This window comes from Mirounga leonina, unplaced genomic scaffold (assembly GCF_011800145.1).
Source record: "Mirounga leonina isolate KUSES-001 unplaced genomic scaffold, KU_Mleo_1.0 Mir_154, whole genome shotgun sequence".
Classification (NCBI taxonomy): Eukaryota; Metazoa; Chordata; class Mammalia; order Carnivora; family Phocidae; genus Mirounga; species Mirounga leonina.
This window is the reverse complement of record NW_023270389.1, coordinates 25,521,575-25,544,917: the sequence shown is the minus strand read 5'-3', so window position 1 is coordinate 25,544,917 and position 23,343 is coordinate 25,521,575. Positions and strand designations below refer to the sequence as shown.

Below are 23,343 nucleotides of genomic sequence, written 5' to 3'. Positions count from 1 at the left end.
AAGAGGAGAAAGTCTTTTTTTTTTTTTTTAAGATTTTATTTATTTGCGAGAGAGACAATGAGAGACAGAGAGCATGAGAGGGAGGAGGGTCAGAGGGAGAAGCAGACTCCCTGCCGAGCAGGGAGCCCGATGCGGGACTCGATCCCGGGACTCCAGGATCATGACCTGAGCCGAAAGCAGTCGCTTAACCAACTGAGCCACCCAGGCGCCCCAAAGAGGAGAAAGTCTTGAGATTGGTTTTCCCAAGGCACTTGTGTGAATCCTGTGCCAGCCCTCTGCACACGGTAGCCAGAAAGATGTCGTTGACTGGCCGAGGGATCTCTAATGTGGCTCTTGGGGTTGGGGAACCCATGGAGTTGACATGGGGGTGCAGCAGAGTCCAGGAGCCTTGTAGATTTTGATGAGTTGAAAGCCCGAAGTTGACTGAAGGTTAGGGGGCAGACACAGGAGCCCTTGCTTTGCAAATGAAAACATTGGGAATTCATTTTCCTCATTTTAAAGGAAATGTCTACATGTGTAAATCCGAATCCCACTTAGGGGCAGAGATGGTGGATGTTCGTCATTCGGATCCTCCCTGACAGACTCTCAAACTGTTGGGGCTGTCTCTGTTTCCCTTGGCAACTCCCAACTATACTCTTAAGGCTTTGTACTTGTGAGTGTGACTCTTGGATCTTCTAATGCGGTAGTTCTTGATTTTTCTGAGTGTTGGACCCATTTCAGAGTCTTATTAAATACAAAGTGCCCTCTCTCAAGAAAATTTCATAATCATATACACAGAAAAATCTGTCAGCAATTCATAGAGGCCCACGGACTCTCCAAGTCCGTCTTTGAGCCACTGGCTCTAGTGGAGGGCCCCGAGGAGGTGGGCTCAGTCCAGCCCTGCCCTGAGCCAGGATACTAGAGTGCTCGTTCCCTTGCACCCCTCACTGTGGATAATGACATTGAAGCCATTAGAAGGCAGGGGCCTGAGTTAGAGGACCCTGTGTCTGGTTTCAACTGCGAGAATTGGGACTTCAGCAAGCGGTGGCCGGTGGCCATTGAGCTCTGAAACTAGGACCTGCCACTGAGGCTCCTCAGCTCGGTCAGCTGCACTCCCGCGCCTCCTGGGGCTCTTACTCCCGCCCACCACACATCCATCCCTCTAATCCTTACCTGTAGGAGTGATAGCACCTCCTCTTTATCCTCTGGAGTTAGTGCCCGATTATTGCCCTCTCGCGTCCCAGACCCCCGAGAGGAGAGTACTCCACTCGCTCCCTTGTTTTCGATGTAGAAGATAGTGTGGGTAGGTGGGTAGAGCAGGAGAATTTGGAATTAGAAGACCTGCGTTCAAATTCCAGCTCTACCCTTGTTGGTTGTGTGACCTTGGGTCAGTTATTTAAATTTCCCAAGCCTCAGGCTCCTTACCTGTAAAATGGGGATAATAATCCTATCTGTTCTGCCTAACTTCTTGAGTTATTACTAGGAGCAGATGAGAAAGTAGATATCCAGGAGCTTAGTAATGGGCTACAATGGGCTGCACGTTATTCTTGTCATGAAGTTGGGCCTGGGTTCCTTCTTCCCTCCTTATAGGCTGACAGCCTGGCCCTTTTTGATTCCTGACGACAGCAATGAGGGGATGAAGTAGAGCTCCTTACCACAATGTCCACCTACTCATGTCCTTTTGTGTCAAAGGGAGCTGCCATTTTTCAATGATGGCTCTTTCAGAGCTCTAAGACATTCACCAGCAAGACCACCTCTGTCTGCAGAGTGGTGCTGAAGGTGGGAGTGGGGGACTGTGGGGATTGGAAATTTTTTTTTTATTATGTTATGTTAATCACCATACATTACATCATTAGTTTTTGATGTAGTGTTCCATGATTCACTGTTTGTGCATAACACCCAGTGCTCCTTGCAGAACGTGCCCTCTTTAATACCCATCACCAGGCTAACCCATCCTCCCACCCCCTCCCCTCCAGAACCCTCAGTTTGTTTCTCAGAGTCCATTGTCTCTCATGGTTCGTCTCCCCCTCCAATTCCCCCCCCTTCATTCTTTCCTTCCTGCTATGTTCTTCTTCTTCTTTTTTTTAATTATGTTATGTTAATCACCATACATTACATCATTAGTTTTTGATGTAGTGTTCCATGATTCATTGTTTGCATATAACACCCAGTGCTCCATGCAGAACGTGCCCTCTTTAATACCCATCACCAAGCTAACCCATTCTCCCACGCCCCTCCCCTCTAGAACTATGGAATCTGAAAAACAAACTGAAGGTTCTAGAGGGGATTGGAAATTTCTACAAACAAGGCAAGGGGGAACTCTGGGGTCCTTGGTTGGGGACTGCAGGAAAGAGAACCTGGAGGGGCACAAAGACACTGAGGGTGTGCTCGGGACAGAGTGGGGGTGCTGATTCATGACTGTAGCCGGGCTGTGGAAGCTCACAAGCAGCAGAACCAGCTTTTGGATGAAGATAACAGGAGAATAGCTCAGGCGAGTATTGTGCTAGGGCAGTGATCTGGGCCACTTGGCCGGAAGGAGGCCACGGGGACCGCATTTTCTAATCAATGCTATAACATGGGTGTGAAGTCCAGATGAAGTGGCGGCGGGTCCTCCTGCCATCTAGATACTTGCTTGGTGCATTGCTGGGCTCGGTGTCGAGTCTCTGAGGAGCTCCTGACTTGCCCAGCTGCCATCTGGCTCAGAAGCAATGGAAACTCACTGGCAAAGCTGCTCCGGACGTAATTCTGACCAACAATAAAGAACTGGTTGGTGAGGGGAGAGATCAGACTCCTGGAGGAAGCCACTATGCAGTTCTAGAGTTCACGGTATCTAAGGAAGGGAAAGATGAGGGGGCAAAAATCAGACACACACCCCCAGACTTCTACAAAGCATGTTTCAAAGATTCAGAGAAAGGAATCAAAACTGTGATTCTCAAGAGAATCGAGTTCAAGAGGTTTTAAAACTGAAGTCCTGTAAATGAAGTCACAAATTATCCTGAGTGTAAAAAAAAAGAAAGAAAGAAAAGAGGGCAGCATCTAAAAATAAAGGTGGCTGCACAGGGGAGCTCTCCAGTGCACGAAAATTTTAGAAGTTCTTGTGTTCTCAAAAAACTAATGACATACGTTTAAAGTATATGAATTTGAATATAGCTGAGTGGGGTGGTTAAAACTGAGCCCTTGGAATTCCTGTTTGAATCTCAACTCTGCCACCTACTAGCTCTGTGACCTTGGATAAGTCATTTGACTTTTTTGAGCTCTGATATCTAAATCTGTAAAATGGGGTAGTGGTATCCCGTCTATAAGGGAATGAAATGAAATGGGGCATGTGAGGGCCAAACAGAGGGGCTGGCACGTAGGAAATGCTCAGTAGCCACCATTATTAGCATTCTATTAAAAATACCGGACATGCTCTTAATCAGAGGGCAACTGCAAAAGGATCACGCCAAAGGGTTGGAATTGTACGGGGAAGGTGAAAGACAGGTTGATGTGACACTTGGGGAAACCTCTGCGGAACACACCAGGGTTCTCCTGGGAAAATCATCAAGAAGGAAGGCGGACGTCGAGTCTGGAATAGCCAATGAGTTGTCAGCGGCCAACAGAGGAAGGACAGGGCAGGGACTCCTGCTGTCCCTGCAGCCTCTCCCTCAGAGGGACGTGCTTGATGACAAACACAGGATGCAACTGAAGGCCAGTCAAGGTCATTCCTCACTCCCTTGAATGAGTCTCACTCGCTGTTGCGGGGCAGGACACGGATAGAACCTGCAAATGTGATGGTAGGAGCTACCTTGAAGAATCACCGGGAAGGCTGAGCGGTCAGGAGTCTGCAACAGAGCCAGCATGGCTTTGATTTTAAACACGGGGAGGAGGATAGATTTAGAAGATACAAGGTGCACTTAGTGCCCATGCCTGGCAGAGTTCTAGAAGTGGTGACTACATGGAGAGAATTATTGGAGAGGCCCACCTGGCCCACCTGCTTCTGCCCTCTGCCACCGCACACCCCATGCTCTTCTCAGTGTAGCAGCCAGAGGGATCCCCTCAAGTCCGAGCATGCCACGTCTGCCCAGGAGCCTGCTGTGGCTCCCTTCTACCTGGAGGAAGAGTCCAAGCCCTTCCAGTGGCCCAACCCCCACCTGACACCCCCCCCCCCCACCTTGTCTGAGCTCAAGTCTCACAGTTGCCCTTCCCTTTCCTCTCTTGCTCTGGCCACACTAACCTTCTTGCTCTTGGCTTTCACCCTTGCTGTTCTCACTGCCTGGATCACTCTTCCCCCAGACAACTACTTGGTTTCCTCCCCCAAGGCTTTGCTCAAATGTCAGCTTCTCCATGAGGCCTTCCCAGAGCACCCCATGCAAGGCCTCACCCTCCCACCCATCCTCTTCCCTGACTTAGGTTTTTCTCCATAGTCCTCATTACCATCCTACATACTACAGATTCTTACTGTGTGTCCTGTCTATCAACTTTCTCTGCACATGAACATGCAAGGTCCACGGGCTCAGAGATTTGTACCTGCATCCCCGTTTCCTACCACTGTGCCACCCACAGAGTCATGTTCATTAACTATCTGTTGCTTGGGAGGGAGGGACAGAAAAGAAAGGAGGGAGGAAGGGAGGGAAGGAAAGGAAGGAAGGAAGGAAGGAAGGAAGGAAGGAAGGAAGGAAAGAAGGAAAGAAGGAAAGAAGGAAGGAAGGAAGAGGGCACAGTTAGAAAGAGGCTGCTAGACTAGGGTGACCAACCATACCAGTTTGTCCAGGACTGGGAGAGTTCCTGAAACAAAGGATTTTCAGTGCTGAGACCAGTAAAATTCTAACTGGTCACCTACACTCACTTAGCCAACTGTGTTTACTTCTCTGACGCGGGGACTAGGCTGCTAGCTCCCAGAAATGTCTCCAGCTCACTATCTCCACATTTCACAGCCTTCCACAAAGTCTATCTGTGGGAGGATGCAGAAACGTGGGCTGCGAGATAGTGTGTTTGAGCAGCGTGTGGTTGGCTGAGTGGCCGCACTAGACATGTTGATTGATGGAGCCAGTCAGGATGGTGGGAAGGCTGCGCGGTGAGCCACGGATCCGTGTCCTGGCTCCACAGTCTGAGCTGTGGATGAGCACGTGGAAGGCAGGGGAATCTTGAAGTGGCATGTACCAGGGAGGGAAAGCTAATATACTCAACAATTGGGCCCGGTTTTGAAATCATCTCGATCGATGGAAATGACAGACCCTATGTAACAACTTAAAATGTAAAGGGAAATAAATCCTGCTTTCTATTTAGGGTTAAAGAAAAAAAAAACCATCTGAAATGTACAGAAGAGACCAGGCTTAATAGCTGTTTTGTTTTGTGTTAGTTGCCCACACGCTCGGTCCAGTGTGAAAGCAGAGACTCTCCCCCCAGAGACGGTGTCTAAACCGTCTAAACAGACCTCGAGGGGCGTCGTGGTGGTGCTGTCCTCCCGCCCGGCCCCACACACCTGAGCCAAGTACCGGGCTCGGTACCAGAGGAGAGGCTGCTCGCTCTCATTTGCTGGCTTTCTAGCTATTCTAGGACACAGCACCCACAAAGCGCCTCTTACTCCTTCCCCCAGATGGCTGTGGCCTTGAGGTTGTGTCTCTGCGACAGAGAAGAGACCCCTCCCTCCCTCCTCTTCCACCTAAGTTCTCTGGGATAGCCAGTGTTTAGGACTGGGGATTCAGCTGAGAGAGAGGTTCATCTAACTACAACTGTTTCTCCCCCCAAGAAGGAGGGATTCATTGTCAAGGGCGCAAGGAGTGTAAGCCCCACGGCAGCCGGGAGGCGGCAGTGCGGTGAGTCCCAGGAGCCAGGGCCGCATCCCCTTCCGCGGGGGGCTCACGGCTCCCACCATTCCCCAAGGGCTTCCTGCCTGCAACTGAGAAGGCTGTGCGAAAGGAGGGTAGCAAAGGGGACTCAGAACAGGTGTTCTGAGCTAGCAGGTCGAAGGCCCTGGGCCCCTGGCTGGGCAGGCGGCCACTCTTTGGGTTGCTAGGACCAGGCCCAGGGCTGGTAGGAAAGCTCTTGGTGGCAGTGGAGGTGGCTGACGGGAGGGGGCTGCAGGGCTCCCCAGGCTTCCCGGGGCTCTGGGGGCTGATTTAGGGGGAACGGCACTTTGATTCTTCGTGCCACGTGGGCCGGACAACAGCCAGCGCCCGTTGTCCTAGAGGAAAGGAGAGGCATCGATTTCCGACTCCTGTCTTTCGTGCTCAGCAACAGGCCCTGCCCCACGTCTTCCCCATGGGCTCTGGATTGGGGTATGGCCCCAACCCTCACCTATGGAGAACAAGCTAGATCCCAGAGGCCAGTTCCAGTCAGTGGGCGGGGCTGCCCGGAGTAAGTGACAGGATCCCAAAGCTCATCAGGAAGGAACATGGAGAAGATTAGGAATGTCGGCCCTGGGTGCCCAAAGGGGAGGGGGAGCCCGTCTCTGCTTTCCCAGCCCCCTCCCCTAAAGAGCACATGCCTGGCCCATGGGAAAAAGCTGGCATGAATGGGGCCTGCTGACCTCAGGGCAGAGGGTGGTCATTTCCTAATGGGGCCTGAGCAGCCCACCCGTGGAGGGGGAGGGGCGGACAGACAGTCCTCCAGCCCCTTTCCTGACTCTCCTGGGAACGTACACCGACAGGTACCCCTATACACGCCGGGGCCTGCAGCGGAGGGAGTGAAAACATTCTAGCCCCCCCAGGCCAGACTCCGGGGTTCTCAGAGTGTGGTCCCCCGACCAAGAGCAGCAGCGTCACCTGAACACTTCCTAGAAATCCAAATTCCCAGGTCCTCCCAGATCTAGAGCCCAACCTGGCGGTGGGCCCAGCCCCCTGTGTTCCGCAAGCCCTCAGGTGCTTGTGATGCAGGCCGATGCGGGCGCCCCCTGCCTGACAGAAAGAAGGCCTCTAGACCAGCTGCCACCAAGGGCTGCAGAGGGGAGCCCTGCCGGCGGGCTGGGGGCGAGTGTCCTCTTTCTAGCTTCCGTGGGGCCGATGCTCCGTGTCCACCTGCGCATGCCTTTGCCATCTCCGTGGCGCAGTGGCTTGGAACCGCCCTGTGTGTCTGGAGCGCGGGGGTGCTCAGCCTCACGAGTTGCTTCTTCGGTCTCAGGAGACCCATGGCTTTCCTAGCCCCTTCCAGAAACAAGCGCTGTGGCCCAGTGGCCTCTGCTCTGGAGCTGCAGCCCCCTTGACCGGCCACAGCAGCCCCCCTCCTTCCCCCCCCCGCCCCGGGGTCTATGGCCTTTCGGACAGATGCTCCTCTTCACATTTGGTCCTAAGAAGTCAATCTGTCTTAGCAAACCAGGCTCATTGCAAATGATACCGAAATGGACCGGAAAGATCAATGCAGCAATTTCTTTCTCCCACAGTCCTCCCCTCCCCAAATCCTCTATCACCCCACACCCCCTCCTGCCCCAGTGAGCCAAAGTTCTTGCTGTCTTGATGATTTGCAATTCTCTGCATGACTCTGCCTCTTGGGTTTGTTTAATTAGAAATAGGCCGGGAAGTGCTTCCCAGGCACTGGCATGTTAATTGCTTATCAGGGAAAGAGAAGGGGTGACAACGTTTAGTAATGGAAATTTCCACTCTCTCCATCTCTCTGAGCTTTTCTCTGTTTTCTTCTCGCACCTTCTCCTCCCTTTCCCCATCAGCTTCTCCTGCTCTCTGCCCTTCTGCCCCCAGCTCTCCCGTTCACAGTCACAGGGGCTCTGGGGAGCAGGCCTGGACTCAGCCCTCCAGGGAACACCTGTGCCCTCTGTCACCATCTCCCTCTCCCCTCCTGTCCCAGCCCCTCCCCCCGCCAGCCCCTGGGCTCGCAGAGATTCCAGAGCAGAGGGCTTTACAGGTGCAGGTACGCTTAGTAGTCAAAGATGAGCTTCCTTTTGTTTCCTTTCCCCCCTTATTATTGTTATTCTTATTTATTTTTATTTTTTACAAAACAGGAGAAAAGAGTGAACTGGGTTGGGGGGAGGTGACACATTTCTCCACAAAGGTACAAAATTGCCTATAGAAAGTCAACCTCGCAGTGCCAACCCGGGCTTGCCAAGATGAGGCGTTCCTGGGCATCCCCCTCCCCAAATGTCTTTCAGATCCGGCCGGGGACCCACTGTGGGAGCGGTCCCCCAAGGTGGGGAGGAGAGGCCTCCCTCAGCCCTTGCCCAGGAGGGGAAAGAGCAAGCAACTGAGACTGTACAAAGAAAGAGAAGAGGAGGGGGGCGCATCCTGTGGGCCAAGGGCCTGGGGACACAGGCAGGGGACATCCAAGCAGAGGCCCAGGAGCCTCTGGGCACATAGACAACTAGGGAGATGGGAGGCTCTAGCCAGAGTCCTTCCTGTTCCTCGGAGATGCTCCTCAGAATGTCAGCAGACAGGCCCCCAGAAGGTAACGGGGACTTCGTGGAGGCGGCGGGAGCTGCAAAGCCCCGTCTGTCTTGGTCTGGCTGCCAGGCCTCAAGCACGCGGGTCCCTGTCACTTTCCGGGCAGGGCATCTGGCCCAGACTGCCTCCCTTTTGGTCAAAAGGAGTCCTAGTTACGTGTCTACTGCGGAGAGCAGGCTGAGCTTCGAGAATTTTGCAGCAATGGTGGGGACAGTGTTTCTGCTTCTGAAGACCTGGACAGCTTCCTTCCTGGATTCCAGGCCAGGATGAGGGGCGCGGACACCACTCGGACCGCGGGGGCACTCCAGCCCCAGAAAGCCCAGGCTGGAAGGAGAGGCCGCCCACCCACGCCCTGCCTGGGCTGAGCAGTGCCAAGGTGGGCAGCTAGCCCGGCTGCCAGCAAGAGGACAGCGAGGGCCAGCATGGCTATGAGCCCGGGCCGGTCCCCTAAGGCTCTGTGGCAAGGAGTGGCCTCCTTAGTCCTGGTCCATACGCATGCCAACTGGGTGTGGGCATCAGCAAAGGCCACTTGCAGGCAGGCCCAGTACTCCGTGGCCTGAAGGAGGCGGGTGATGTTGTAGCTGTGGGTGCCCCTCGGCAGGCGGGCCAGAGCAGGGGCGCCCTGGCCCCGGAGGGAAGAGGCGCTGGACCAGGTGAGGTTGGTAGAGACTGTGTTGGGTGGGGGGACCCAAGACAGTAGGATGTGATAAGGGTGGGTCTCCTGCACCCGGAGCTCCAGCCCCCGTCCCTTGTCCCGGCCTGGCTGCAGGGGAGCCCGGCCAACCACCACACTGACCGTCTTACTGTCAGCCCCCACCAGGTTCTGGGCCACACAGGTGTACAGCCCCGCCTCTTCCGCCGTCACCCTCCGCAGCTCGAGGGTCCCCTCGGGGTACACCCGGTACTTCCTGCCAGCACGGGCAGCCGTTAGTCGAACCCCGGCTGGAGTGACCCAGTAGATCTCGGGTTCCGGTTCGGCCAGGGCCCGGCAGTGTAGCACCAGGCTCTCTCCACTGGCCACCTGGAGGCTGGGGGGGAAGCTGCGGGGGGAGATGAGGGGCAGGCAGTGGTCCGTCATCTCCCGGAAGGGTACCTCGCGGACTGGGCGGCGCTGGAGGTCTGGCGGCTCGGCACACAGGGTGGACTGTGGCTCGATGAAGCGGACACGGGTGCTCGTGGCATTGGCCCAGCGGATGACGCAATCACAGCGGATGGGGTTGCCGTGGAGACCCACCTCCTGCAGGTTGGGCAGGGACTCCACCGTCTGCTGGTGCAAGGCACTGAGAGCATTGTTGTTGAGCATGAGGGTCTCCATCTGGGGCAGGTGGTGGAAGGCGCGGGGGTGGATGAAGGACAGCCGGGGGTTGTTGGTGATGTCCAGCTTGGTCAGCTCGGGGAGGTTGACCAGGGCGAACTTGTCGATGGAAACCAGCTCCTCCATGTTGTTCAGCCCCAGCTCCTTGAGGTGCAGCATGTTGGCAAAGTCCCCGGGCCCCACCCGCTGGAGCGGGTTCTTGTTCAGGTCTAGGAACTTGAGCCCGGGCACCTGCTCCAGGGCCCGCCTGGGCACCCGGGCCAGCTGGTTGTCATAGAAGGAGAGGCTCTCCAGGCTTTGCAAGCCCTCCAGGGAGTAGTCGGAGATCTCCCGAAGGTTCATGCCTGCTAGCACCAGGCTGCGCAAATTGGCCAGAGGCCGGAAGTTCATGTCCAGGATGGCATCTACCTTGTTGCCACCGATCATGAGGATCTCTAGGTTGGGCAGCATCTCAAACCAGCGGCTGTCGATGGCCCGCAGCAGGTTGGAGTTGAGGTGCAGCCGCAGCAGGTTGCCGAGGCCAGCGAAGGCCCCGGGGGCGATGCGGTAGAGCCGGTTGTGGTTGAGATAGAGTTCCTGCAGGCTGGTCAGCCCTGCGAAGCTGTGGTCCTCCAGCCGGGTCAGCTGGTTCTCCTCCAGGTGCAGGCTCAGCAGCTGGGGCAGGGCACGGAAGTCACAGTCTCGAGCGTCCGAAAATCTGTTCTGGGACAGGTCCAGCTCGGTGAGATTGGCCAGGTGGTTGAGCTCACTCCGGTCCACACGGACAATGCCGTTGCTCTGAAGGAGCAGGGTCTGTGTGCCCGCGGGCAGCCCGGGGGGCACGGCTGTCAGGAGCAGGTCGTTGCAGTCCACGGTGGTGGCCTCCCGGTAGGACGATCGCGGTGTATACCAGGGCCGGATCTGGCAGGCACACTGAGGGGGGCAGGGCACGCGCCAGGGTACCACGGGCACGGCGGCAGTGGCACCAGCCACCCAGGCCAGTAAGAGGGGGGCCACAAGGAGCCTCATGATGGAGCAGCAGGGTAGGGGACCATCCACAAGAAGAGTCTGGAGTCCTCCACTCTTAGCAGTTTGCAGGCTGAGGGTCAGCAGCCCTGCCAGGGCCTGGGGATCCACCCTCCCAGGACAGTCATTCTACGTGGGGATGGGTGGGCATCGCTTCTTACCCTTCTGGGTATGGCTCTCCATCCTTGTCCGCTGGGGCTGGGCTGCTCATTCATTACCACACCCCATCAGGGCAGCCCTGGAAGAAGAGGATGCAGAGTAAGGAGGTGGCAGAGAAGCAGAATCCATTCCCTCTGCCCGTGTCACCCCTGTTTGCAGAGGGCAAAGGAGCTGAGAGAGATGGACTGGGCCACAACCAGGGCTCCTGGGTTCTGTCCTACAGCCCTCAGGCTTTATTTTATTTTTTTAAATTGATTTATTTGTCAGAGAGAGAGAGAGAAGAGAGAAGAGAGAGAGAGAGGACAAGCAGGTGCAGCAGCAGGCAGAGGGAGCCTGATGCAGGGCTCCATCCCAGGACCCTGGGATCATGACATGAGCCGAAGGCAGACACCTAACGACTGAGCCACCCAGGTGCCCCAAGGGGTCCCACTCTTAAGCTTCAGTGTCCTTTTCTATTATCTGCTGGGGGAGTGAGTCTTCATGGAAGGAGGGAAAGATTGAACCAAGAAGCTTTCAGGATAACTCAGGAAGGGGTGTGTGTGCGTGCGTGTCTGCAGAGGAGAGGGGATGCTGGAGTTCCTGTCATCTCCACAGTCCTTCTGAGCCGAGACATGTGGAATGGATTCTCCTACCTTTCTCACATCTCCCTGCCTCCCTCCTTGGCTCACTGGGTAAATGGAAAATAAAGTGAGAATTTCCAGGCATCCCCCTGAGCAGTGTGGGTAGGGGGTGGTGGAAACAGTACAGATTTTAAATTCCAGGGTGGGCTCTCAGGACTCTGGAAGTGGAAAGGCAGTGGTCCCTGAGCCCACACCCAGACTGGCTGGGGAAGGGGCTGGTCCTGCCTGGGGCCTGCTTGGGCTCTCCTCATGTATGGCTTTGGTTTTCCCCACTCTCCCTGCCCAACAGCCTGGCTGAGCTCCCTGGAAGGAGGAGGTGGGGTTAAGAAGCCTGGGCCTGGGCTCTCCCGCTTACCCACTGTGCATAACACTCTTAAGCTGAAGTTACCCTGACATGCCCCCCTTCCCATGTCTCCTTTTCACTGTCTCCTAGACAAGGCCTACTTGTTCTTTGCGCCTCAACTCAAGGTCAGTCACCTCCTACAGAAGCTTCTCCCAAACCTCCCCGCCCCGGGCTGGCCTAAGGGGCCCGCCTTATGCGCTTAGAGTGCCCCATGCTCCCCTCTGTCCTCACCCGGGCCACGTCTCATGGAAATGGCTCCCAGCGGGGAACCGGTCTTGGTCATCTCTGTGTTTGGGGCATACAGCAGCTGCCCAGTGGATGTTTACTGTATGAATCGATCTCTGTGGCTCCAGGGCCCCATCCCCTCAGGAGGGTCTCCCCACCCCCAGTGTAGAATCGAAGCCACTGTTCTTTCCCACCTCCCAGGTATGGCTAATCCAGGCTCTCCCACAGATCGCAAGGCCAGGCTGCGTCATCCTGGAGGCAAGGCCAGCCTTGGCCTACAACCAACATGGGAGAAAAACCAGGGGGCCTTGCTGCGCCCGGTCCCCTCCTGAGCAGAGGTCCCATTCGGGTAGTCTTCCAAATGCGGGTATCAGGGAAGCACCCCAGCACTTACTGGGCACCTGAGATCTGCCTGGACCCTTCCAAGACTCTGAATATTTTATTTCATTTAACCGTTATAACGTCATAACGAGTCGACAAGATAAGCATTAATACCCCTAGTTTGCAGATAAAGAAATTGAGGTTCATTAGAGGTTAAAGAACTTGGCTCAAGACACATAGCCGGTAAGCCGCAGGAGACGGGAATCCACCCAAGTCCAGAGGTTGGGCCACTTACACCATCCTTCTTCGTCCCCAGGCCTGGCTGTGGCTGCAGGAGGCTGAGTGCCCATTCTTGTCCCCTGGGGTGACGTCTACTACCACCCTCTAGGCAGGGTCCTCTCAGCTGCCCAGAGGGGCTCTGTGCCCATCTCACTCCGCTTCCCGGATGCTGGGGCTGGGGAGGGGAGCAGTTGGAGGAGGGATACCTTCCCTTGAGCAGGAGAGCGGTACGCCTGTTTACATTTGACTACTTCCCACCTTCCTCTGCAGCTGTTTCTGAAGGTGGGAAAACAACCGTGACTTAAAATGCACAGAGGTTTTGTGTGGGGGTGTGTGTGCCCTGACACGTACAACTCAGAGCAAACAAACACACGTGTACGCACGGACACATGCCCGCATACACGTGCGGAGGGGAGCCCAGGGAACTTGGCCACCCAAGCCGGGGAGTGGCGGGCAGGAAGAGGGTGGGGGATTCTGTAGTCTACTGTGTGGATGGAGAGGCAGCAGGAACCAGCTGAGCCCCAGGATGGCCCTGTCATGGGGCTGGACCTAGGCCGGCGCTTACATACCAGAGGCCCCTGCCTCCTGCCTAGACCTGGCATGAGGGAGCAGAACCCACCTGCAAAAAGATCTTACTATTACTTACCCCTTCCTACCAGAGCACACTGGGAAAAGGTACTGACTTCTCAGAGCATCTGCTCCTTATGTCTAAAGTGAGGTTGTCATTAGGATTAAGGGAGCTGAGTGTGGCACACAAAGAAAGAGCTCAATAAATGTGAGTTCTCGTCCAGCTCCGGTCATCCTCAGGGTTGGGAGACTCGGCAGCTACAGGACTTCTCAGGGGCAACAGATCCTGTTGCTCAATAAGCCCCTACGGAGCTTGCCCACTGTGGCCCAGCATGGCCGCCAGGTGGCATGGGGAAACAATGAGCAGAGATAAATAAAACGTCACACCTTTATGGAGTGACCCTCTGGCAGGACTGAAAAATGCAAAATGATAAGAAGAGCCCAAGACAGTTCTGAAGGGCAACTGGGCCTAGTGGAGCATCCTCCTGGCTTTGGCCGCTGACTGAGCCACAGGTGTCTCTCCTCCAACACCTTTGTTCTGACACCTTTGTCCTACAGATGCTCAGCCGTGTGCAGGGGATGAAGGAACCACTTAAAACTTAATTAAAAACCTCCTGAGACTTGCCTTTCCCTCTATCCCAGGCAGCACCCTCCTCCTCACCCCCTCTGGCTGGGCAGGTGGGTGAGGCAGAGTGCCTGCTCCTCAGCCAGAAGCCCAGGGCTGGCGTTTGGCACCCAGAGAGAGGTAGGGGCTGGATGACACGTTTGGCTGCACCCCTGATCCCAATGCTTGGCAAAGGCCCAGACAAGTCCTCCCCCTCACTGCTGAGCACACAGCCCCCTCCAGGGAGGAGCACTGAGCTGCCCACTCACCTGAACACGGGTTCAGGCCGTCTTGCACATGCCCACTCATGCCCACTCATGCAGGCTGATTAGCGATCTCTGCCGGGAGCTGCAGAGAAAGCTGATTGTCTTGTATCTATAATCTCCGGGTGAGCAGGAGTTCAGATGATTGTGTGGACACTTTCCCCAACTGGATTTCAAGCTCCTTGAGGCAGGGGCCATGTCTTACACGCTTTTTGTGCACCCAAAGCTCGGAGTGCAGGGCTGGGCACGCAGAGGGTACTGGTAAAGGACACCAGCAGTGAAACAGATGACCCTCCCATCAACCCCGTGTGTAGGCAGAGAAGGGATTATTCAGTCTGGTCCTGCAGCAGAAGCACCTGAGGCTTGGAGGGCTCACGTGACTCTTCAGAGGTTACACAGCTTCCATGTGGCGGGGTCAGAATTCGAACCTCGGTCGTGGACTCCAGAACCTGAGCCACCAGCCCAGCCAAGGCTTGCTGCCTGGTGGATCCAGGTCTGCCTTAAAGGAGCACAGCACCAGGCTGACCTGGAGTGCCTGCCTAAGAGCTGGCCTGGGTCCTCAGCTCCTCTTCCCCCACAGCCACCTGATGGGCCCCCACAGACACCCCTCCTTGATTTCGGGCTGGAGTGACACCACACCCCCCCAACTTGGACAGCACAGGGAAGACTGTCCCTGTGTGAGTGTGGCTGGCCCTGGCACCACAGGGACAAACAGCCGGCAGGCTGCACACGGACCTCAGCCTGCCTTCTGATTGGGGGCTGGGGGCTCTTGGCCAGCCTCGGCTTTCAGTGATGGGAGACTGAAAGCCCTGGAGCCACAGTCAGGGAAGCAGGGCTGTCCAGTCCAGGCGCGGTTTCTTTTTCAAGAGCTGGCTCTGCAAGCTACGTGGGACCCACCTCTTCCAGGCAGCTGCTCTGGATTTAGCATTAAGTGTGGAATGGTCCCTTACACTCCCTATTAAATTCAGACCCTTGGCAAAGCTCTGAATGAAGTGTTTGGGAGAAGCTGTTGTCAAAGGCGGCTCCTTCTCCCGCCCCGCCCCCCCGGCCCCCTCCCTCGGCCCCCTCCCCCGGCTGAGTCCCGCCCCGCCCCGCCCCCCGGCTGAGTCCCGCCCCGCCCCGCCCCTGGCTGAGTCCCGCCCCGCCCCCGGCTCAGTCCCGGCGCTCCTGCGGGTCGTGACAGTGCGCTCCTCCAGGTGGTTTGGTGGATGCCGAGTCTCTCCCTCCCCTCCCTTCTCTCCCCTTCCAGGCAGCCTCCACCCAGCCTCCCAGAGCCAGAGCCAAGGGTCCGGAGGGAGGAGCGGTGGTGGTGGTCGATGGCCTGGCCTTCGCCGCTTCAGTGCCAGGTCCCCCTGAGCTGCGGAGACAGAGTGTAGCGTTGATAAACTCCGGCCTCCTCAACAGCAGATAAGCGGTGGGAGGGGCGCAGGGGGTGGGAGGCCAGCCCTCCATCTGCGCACCTGGCCTCCTGCTCGGCCTGGGAGGTGAGCCGGGCTCCTCACTCCCACCTCTCACTGAATCACAGACAAGCAGGACCTCAGAGCCGAGGAGGACTGAGCGTTTATCTAGCCTTGCAGAGTCTGAGTTCCATAAATTACTTATGCAAAGGAGGAGCGGTGGAGCGGAAGGAGCCTGGCTCTGCCGCTTACAGTGTGACCTTGGGCCAAGCAGGCAACCTTCTGAGCCTCAGATGCCTGAGCTGGAAAGGGGGTATTACCCTCCTCCCAGAACCACCGCTGGGGGGCGTGCAGGAGGTCAGGTGTACGAAGTGCTGTTCGTTCCCTTCATTCGTCCCCCTCACAGCTGCCTCTCATTCCATCTTACCACTTACTTCTCAGCTCTCACCTTTTGTGATAAAAAAATATTTTGAACTGTAACATATGTACAGGAGAGCGCTTCCATGGCACTCGTCCCAAGTGGGCGGCTCCATGAATTTCCCCATTAGTAGGTACCCGGACAGCCACCAATCAGAACAAGATGTAAAGATTTCCAGCACTCCAGAAGGATCCCAGGGGGCCCTCCCAGTCAATATCCAGCCCCCACCTGCACTTAACCATTGTCCTGACTTCCATCACCATCCATCAGTTTCATCTCTTAAACCCAGAATTCCCCTTCATTTTCCATCACAACCTGGGACCGGGGTCTTTGGAAATGGTGGACTCTGGCTTTAGGGAACTCCAGAACTTCAGACTTGAAATTCCCTTACATCATCTTCCTGCTTCAAAGTGGGCTACGCTTCTCAGGGCCTCACACTATTCTTTTTTTTTTTTTTTAAGAGAGAGCACGTAGAATGTGCATGCGAACAAGCAGGGGAGGGGCAGAGGGAGAGAGAGAATCCCAAGCAGGCTCCATGTCCAGCGCAGAGCCCGATGCGGTGACAGGGTCTTACACTTAATCAGCCATCTCCAGGAGGGCAGGGAGGCTGTTTCCTCTTATTCCCCTTTCCTGTTCTACAATTCCCAAACCTGGAAATTGCTCTACACCTTAGGCCCCTGCTCTGGTTGAGTCCTCATGGCCGGGCCTGTGAGTGCCATGTGCCCGGGGCAGGAAGATGGCAGAATGGCCTCCTGCCCCACGCACCCCTGGCCGCCCTGTGTCTCTCCTCCAGTCTCCCTTCCCCAAAGCCCTGCGGGGTCCTGGCCACCTCCTGGGGTGGCATTGATGCTTCCTTTCCACTGCCAACCCCCTAGGTCTTCTCATTACAGAGAATGGGGCACCAGGCACGAGGAAAAATGTGGGGGTGGCCAGGGAGGAGCGGCCCAGACTCGCTGCTAACTGTCCCCGGCCCTCTCCACCCGGCTGTGTCAGAGGCTCTTCCACTCGACTTGTCCCACATCCAACATCCCACATCTCCCACCACACCTGCTCTTGCTTCTGCCCTCCCACGTCTGTCCATCAGCAGCACTGCTGTCCAGCAGTCTCCAAGACCCAACATCTCCACCACCTTGACCTGTCCCTCTCCCACCTCCCCACACCCACCACAGTGCTTGCACTTACTTTCCCCTCTCATTTCTTGTCGTGACCCTTACATCAGCCTCCTCGGGGGCCTCCCGCTCACCTCTCTGCGGTCGTCCCGTTCCCAGACACCCCATGCTCCCGCGAAACTGGACTTGCTATTTCCTTCCACACCTGGGGCCCCTCACTCCGTGAAGCCCTTCTCCAACTCCAACTGTCAGGTCCTCTTCAGCCATAAAAGCCCATCCCCCATGCCCCCTCCCCTGTGACACTTTCTACAGGTTTGACTCCCTCCGAGAAGGGTGGTCTCTCCCACCGCATCGCAGTCTCCAAGACTCTTCGAACAGACCTCCTCCCGAATAGCACCTTCCTCATGGTCAGTCCGTGAGTCTGTCTTCCCAACCAGGCTGTGGGCTCGTGGAGGAAAGGGTGCTTTGTTTTTGCTTCATGTGTCCTCAGAGCCCCATGCAGGGCACACTTTCCCTGTAGGGGTTGGAGGCGTTCTACTGTGTGCACTGTTATCTCAACCCACGTAGTGGGTCATGAAAACAATTTAAAGTGAGTCACAATCTGCATTTAAAAAAAAATGAAACACTATAGAAAATATCATTGAATGCAGCTACACTAAGCACTGTTTTGAGAAGTTTTAGCTCTCTATTTTACATGCACACATACACACTTGTGCACAGTCAGGAACATGATGCAAAACCATGCCTTTTTTTTGCCCTTGGCTCACCATGATAAAAGCTTGAAAACCATTATTCTACCGAGCATCTCTCCTGGGTAAGGTGAGTCCCTTCCGCTCTGGTTGATGCTACTGGAAGGATGACATAAAGCAGAGTCTCGGAAGAAGGCTATGACATTCCTGAGCGCCTGCTCTGTGCCAGGATTTCCAGTGGCTCCCAACCACCTGAGAGGTGGGTCCTTGACAAAGCGGGAAGCTCAAGCTCAGTGGAGCTGTGGGGTCAGACCAAGGCCCGCAGCTGGCAGGTGGGAAGCCCAGACTGGAATCCAGGGTGTCATTGCCAGCCCTTTCTATTTCCTTGGCTCTGGTGCCAGAAGCTGATTTCTGAGAGTGGGTGTCGGGGGGTGGCTGGAGGAGAATAGGGAGGGAAGCGGGAGGGCATCCCCTGGGGAAAGGATGCGGGGCTCCCTCCTCCACCCCTGCCCCCTTTCCTCTGCAGTGGGAGGAGTCAGCGTTCCAGGAAAAACCCCTCCCTGGCCCTGGGGGACAGGGCCTTGTCCTGAATCGAAGTCTCTCCATTCCCTGTCTCCTGGCTGGCCTGGGCAGAGGATGCTAGAATTCTGGTGTCTGGAAGGGAGCCTGACTCTTTCTTTCTTAATGAGCAGTGGAGGGTGCCAGGAGGGAGCGCATGGGCCATTGCCCTCTGGCTGCACTGCTCTGCACAAGGCTGCAGGGGAGCAGGGAGCGGTGCAGGCTGAGTCTGCCGTCGCCCTGTCCTGCCAGGTTCTGCTGATCATCTGCCCACCTGCAGGACGCCTGCCCTGACCCCTTGACCCCTCTCCCGGCTCCCACGCCCCAGCATCCCTCCATCATGAACCGCTGGTTCCTTTCAGTCTGTCTCTCCCACTAGACTGTGAGGCCCTGCTCCCAAGTCTGGCACACAGTAGGAGCTCGGGGACCATCTGCAGGACAGCAAGAGGGAGGGCAGCTGAGGCAGAGCAGGGAGAGAGGGGGGCTGCTTGCGCCAGTGCTCCTGGAGACCAGGCCAGTCAGAGTCTGCGCTCAGGCCCTTCTGCATCCTTTCTTGGCACCTGGAAGGAGACACACACTGCTCCTGGGGTCTGTATCCTTAGGCATGCACCTGGCTCCCCTGGCCCGGGCTTGCGCCTTCCCTCCGGTGGAGAAGGCACTTCTCTCTGACTCAGGCTTCTCTGCCTCTGGATTCGACATGATCCTACGATGATCCTCGCCCTTCTAGAGCTCTCCCAGGCTCCCCCTCCAGAAATCCTGTGGACTCCACCGAGCCCTCTGAGAGTGTAGGTTAGTGGTTCAGGGGTGGGCTCTAGAAGCAGCTCTGCGCCTGAATCCTAATGTGGCTGTGTGACCTTGAGCATCCTCACTTGGGTTCTTCCTCTGGGCATGGGGAGAGAGCCTACCTCATGGGGGAGCCTGAGAGAGATGATGTCTGTAAAGTGCCTGGTGTTCAGTAGCGCCCTCTTCTTGTTTTATCCACCTCAGTTTGTCTGAGGCCCAGCCCCTGGCTTCTAGACCATCTCTGCAGCAAGCCAGCACCAGACTGGCCCGTCCATGGTCGTGTGGCCTCTAAGACAGGCACCGTCTCCTAGGGACTCTTCCACCGCAGGCTGCCACTCCTTCCCTGTGCAGCTGGCTGCCCTCCCTGGGACCTCCAAGTGGGGTCCTGTTTCTAGTCTCCAGGACAGCTCTGGGACCCAGCTCATTTATAGGTCACTGATGTCCGACACAAATCTCATCCAATAAACAACAAGGCTCCTCCTGGCTTAGGTGAGCAGTGGCTCTGTTCCCCCCAGATGCTCTCTGGCAGCTGGGAGAGGGCCCCTCTTAGTAGCCGAGTTCTAGATGTCCCGCCTGCCAACAGCCCATGGTCATTCCACACTGGCTGTGGATCCTCCCAAGCCCAGCTGCTGACCCGTGAGCCTCTCCGGCCTCCCTCCCTGTCACTCTCCATGGCCCTCCTACAATCAAGTGGGGGTGCTGGGCAGTTCCTGCATCGTCTGGAAAGGCTCCCCTCCCCCGCAGCCAGGGCCCCAGAATATCTCTTCAAACACAGTAGATCCCTGGAAGCTAGGTGCAAGGGCAGGGGGAAGGGGTGTGTTTGAGGGTAGATTTCGGAGAGATGCAAGCCATGCTCTCTCCTGCCCCTGAGCCTTTGCACAAGCAGGGTCCTTGCCCAAAAGGCCCCTTCCTCACCTGTGTATCTCAGGACTTCCTTCCCATCCCTGAAGTCTTCCCTGACTGTGGCCTCTCCTACAAATTCATCAATCCCTTGCTCCTTCCCCCCTCCTCTGAGAGCCCACACCTCCTCTCAGACTGTGAGCTGTCCCGGCACAGCTCTGTGGCCCCAGAAAGAACACAGGGAATCAGCGCTGTCCGAGGTGAATGGGGAGATAGACGAGGAGGTTTCTCTCTCCACAGTGTTGGGGGTGGAGGGAGGGACGCCAGGGCACACTGGGGGTCAGGGGAGATGCCCAGGGCAGGGGTGGGGCAGGGTTTGGGGCCTGGAGAAAGGGAGGCAGAATGAATGGGGAGCAGACCAGTTAAACAAGGAGAAAGGCCAAACCTCTTCTAACGGAAAAGGAAGATGAAATCAGAATGAAAATTGATGAGGCGGAGAGACAAAGAGACTCGTCTCATCAGCAGGTTTGCCAGATGAAGCTCGGAGATCAATCACGCAGTGGAAGGAGCCTCGGTCCCGGCGCGGGGCAGCCTGCGGGATAAATGGCTGCGGCTGAGGCCCCGGCAGTGACGATGGCCTGTCTGTCCTCAGCACCTCCTCAGGGTCCCCTTCCCGGTGCTGCTGGCCTCTCCCCATGCAGCCCGGGTCAGGCCTGGGAAGAGCATTTCTCAGAAGCTCTATCCAGCCTTCTCCGCCCCTGGCCCATCTTCCCTGAGGCCCGGAGCAGGAAGCAGAGGTCAGGACATGGGAACCAGTGGTAGAGGACACAGGAGAGGACTGGGCTGCATTCTAGTCTCGGCTTGGGGACAGACCCTGGGACATGTCCTCTCACTTCTCCGGGCCCTGGGCTCCTCATCTGTGAAACGAGGTGGTTGGGCTGGAGTAGCAGCTCTCAAACTGTGGTCCCCGGACCAGCCATGGCAGCGTCACCTGGGAACCTGCTAGGAAGGCAGGTCCTTGAGCCCAGCCCAAGGATGACTGCAGAATCAGGAGCTCAGAGGGTGGGCCCTGGGCTGAATAAGCCCTCCGTTGCGTGATTCTGGCAGATGCTCCTGCTCAAGAATCGCCGGGCCAGATCATCTCTAAGGCCCCTCCAGCTGAGATCAGAACTCCGTCAATAGGAACGGTGTCAGCTGGGAGCGCTCAGTGACAGCCACGTGGATGATGAGCTTCTCATCACCATGCTGACAGTGAAGGCTCGGGTATCCCAGACCCCCTCACCCTTTGTGTCCCGGCTGCAAGGAAACGCTTTACCCAATGAGCATTAATAGAGCCCCGACTGCATTCTGGCCCTGTGAGGGGGTAGGGATGCAAGGTGATGGGAAGGGCAGGCAGAGAGTCGCAGATTAAAAAAAAAACCTTGATCTACTAACATTTGATAAAAGCGGTCACAGAAGTATATACTGAGGGCAGCAGGGGCACAGCCTAGAGGAGAGAACACGATTCTGCTGCATGTGGGAAGCTGGGCAAATTTACTAAAAGTCAATGAATTATACAAGAGAAGTGAGTGGAGTTGATGGTATGCAAGTTGTATTTTGATAAAGTTCTTTAAAGCAAATTCACAGAGGAAGTGTTGCCTACATCAGTAGGTCAGTAGATGCACAGATGGTGGGAGGCATTCTACGCATATCGGGGACACCAGGAGCAAAGGTCCTGGAATGAAAGCAGATGAAGTGAATTCCAAGAACTGCGTGGTCCCCCGTAGGGCCCGAGAATGTGGGTGATGTGGCAAAGAGACTGGAGCAGCCGGTTGGAGCCAGAATGGTCTGGACATGATATTGCATGCAGAGTGTGGCCAAAGGGGCATCCAGGCAGCGGCTACCACTGTCACCAATAATAGTCTATCAGGACAGGATGCACCTTGCAACTTCAGTTCTTCCGTGTTTGTGATCCTATGTGATTCTCATGAAAGCTCTGGGAGGTCATAGGTGTCATTACCCCATTTAAAAAAAATATTTTATTTATTTACTTGAGAGAGAGAGAGCGTACACGCGCGCGCCAGAACAGCGGAGGGGCCGAAGGAGAGGGAGAGAGAATCCCAAGCAGACTCCCCGCTGAGCGTGGAGCCCAACACCAGGCTCAGTCCCACAACCCCGAGATCATGACCTGAGCCGAAATCAAGAGTCAGCTGCCTAACCGACTGAGCCACCCAGGCGCCCCGAGTTATTACCCTGTTTTACTGGAAAGGATATTAAATGACTTGCCCAAGGTCCTACAGCAAACAAGTCCTGGAGCCAGGGCTAGAAGATACGCTGTACTTCCAAGGCTGGCCCTTATTTTCCCGGTGGGACAGCAATGCTGCTAACGGCAGCTGTTGATTGAAAACTGATTATGAGCCTGGCCTCCAGCCAGCAGCCTGACATGAGCCTGCGCTGAGTGCTCAGAGGCACGCTATGAGAGGGGGTTAGAGCCCTATTTCCCAGATGTGAGAGGGTAGGGACCTTGCTCAAGAACATCCAGCTGGTAGAGAGAGGACTCAGACGAGGTTCTGGCTGGTGCCAAAGCCTCAACCCTGCTCTAAAACCTGTGCTCTAGACCCTGACCCCACATCCTCCTCCTCCATCCCCCACTGCCCAGTTCTCCTAGGACTCAGAATGCAATGGGGGAGATTTCCAGTGACTTCTTATTCAACTTCCCTTGGCGTGGGCCAACACAAGAGAAAGAAACTGGCCCCTGGCCTGGGCTGAGCAGCCCCCCTTTCCTTGGAAAGGGAAGGCCCTTTCCAACCCGGCAGAGGCACCCTCCCCTCCAAGCCCGTCCATGCCTTCTGAGCCCAGTGCACCTGCTAGGGGATGGGGGGGCCCCCGCGGGTCGCAGAGCCCAGAGGATGGAAATGCCTCCGTCTCTGATCAATAACAGGCATAATTCAGTGACTGCGGCAAGTACAAAGGAGCGTAGGTTAAATCAATATTTAGAAGCTTCAAAATTACACTAATTAAGAACAAGTCTTAATGATTTTTACTGTTGGGGAATAAAAAAGATAAAAAGCTCACGATTCTACCTTAGTAGCTTGTAATACTTTGGGAAGAGCAGAAGACGAAGCGTGCCCCCAGCCAGCCCCCCTTTCTGCATTGCAGGAGAGGGGAGAACCTTCTCCGTGGTGGCATGGGGAAGAGAGAGGGGGAGTGGGATGGGGCACAGCATGCAAGCAGCATGTTGTAAAAGGCCACTGGCTTGGGGTAGGGACCATTATGGGTTGAACTGTGAGCCCCAAAAGATATATTTAAGTCCTAACTCCCAGTACCTGTGGATGTGGCCTTAATCTGGAAATCGGGCCTTTGCAGGTGTAATCAAGTTAAGATGAGTTCATACTGCATTAGGGTGGGCCCTCCTCCAGGGACTGTTGTCCTTATAAGAAGAGGGGAGTTTGGACGCAAAGAGGCACAGGGAGAATTCCATGTGATGGCACAGACAGAGATGTAAGTCTGACAACTTTGAGCCG

General features: G+C 55.9%; 1 protein-coding gene across 1 annotated transcript in view; it reads right to left on the bottom strand.

The window, feature by feature from the left end:
• Positions 1-7,870: 7,870 nt before the first annotated feature.
• The window catches only part of LRRN2 (leucine rich repeat neuronal 2), a 62,334-nt gene continuing 46,861 nt past the window's right edge, over positions 7,871-23,343 (bottom strand). Inside the window, exon 2 of the mRNA XM_035010238.1 lies at positions 7,871-10,903. Within this exon, the coding sequence (XP_034866129.1) occupies positions 8,506-10,668 (2,163 nt within the window). The 5' untranslated portion in view covers positions 10,669-10,903 and the 3' untranslated portion in view covers positions 7,871-8,505. The remainder of the gene's footprint in view (positions 10,904-23,343) is intronic.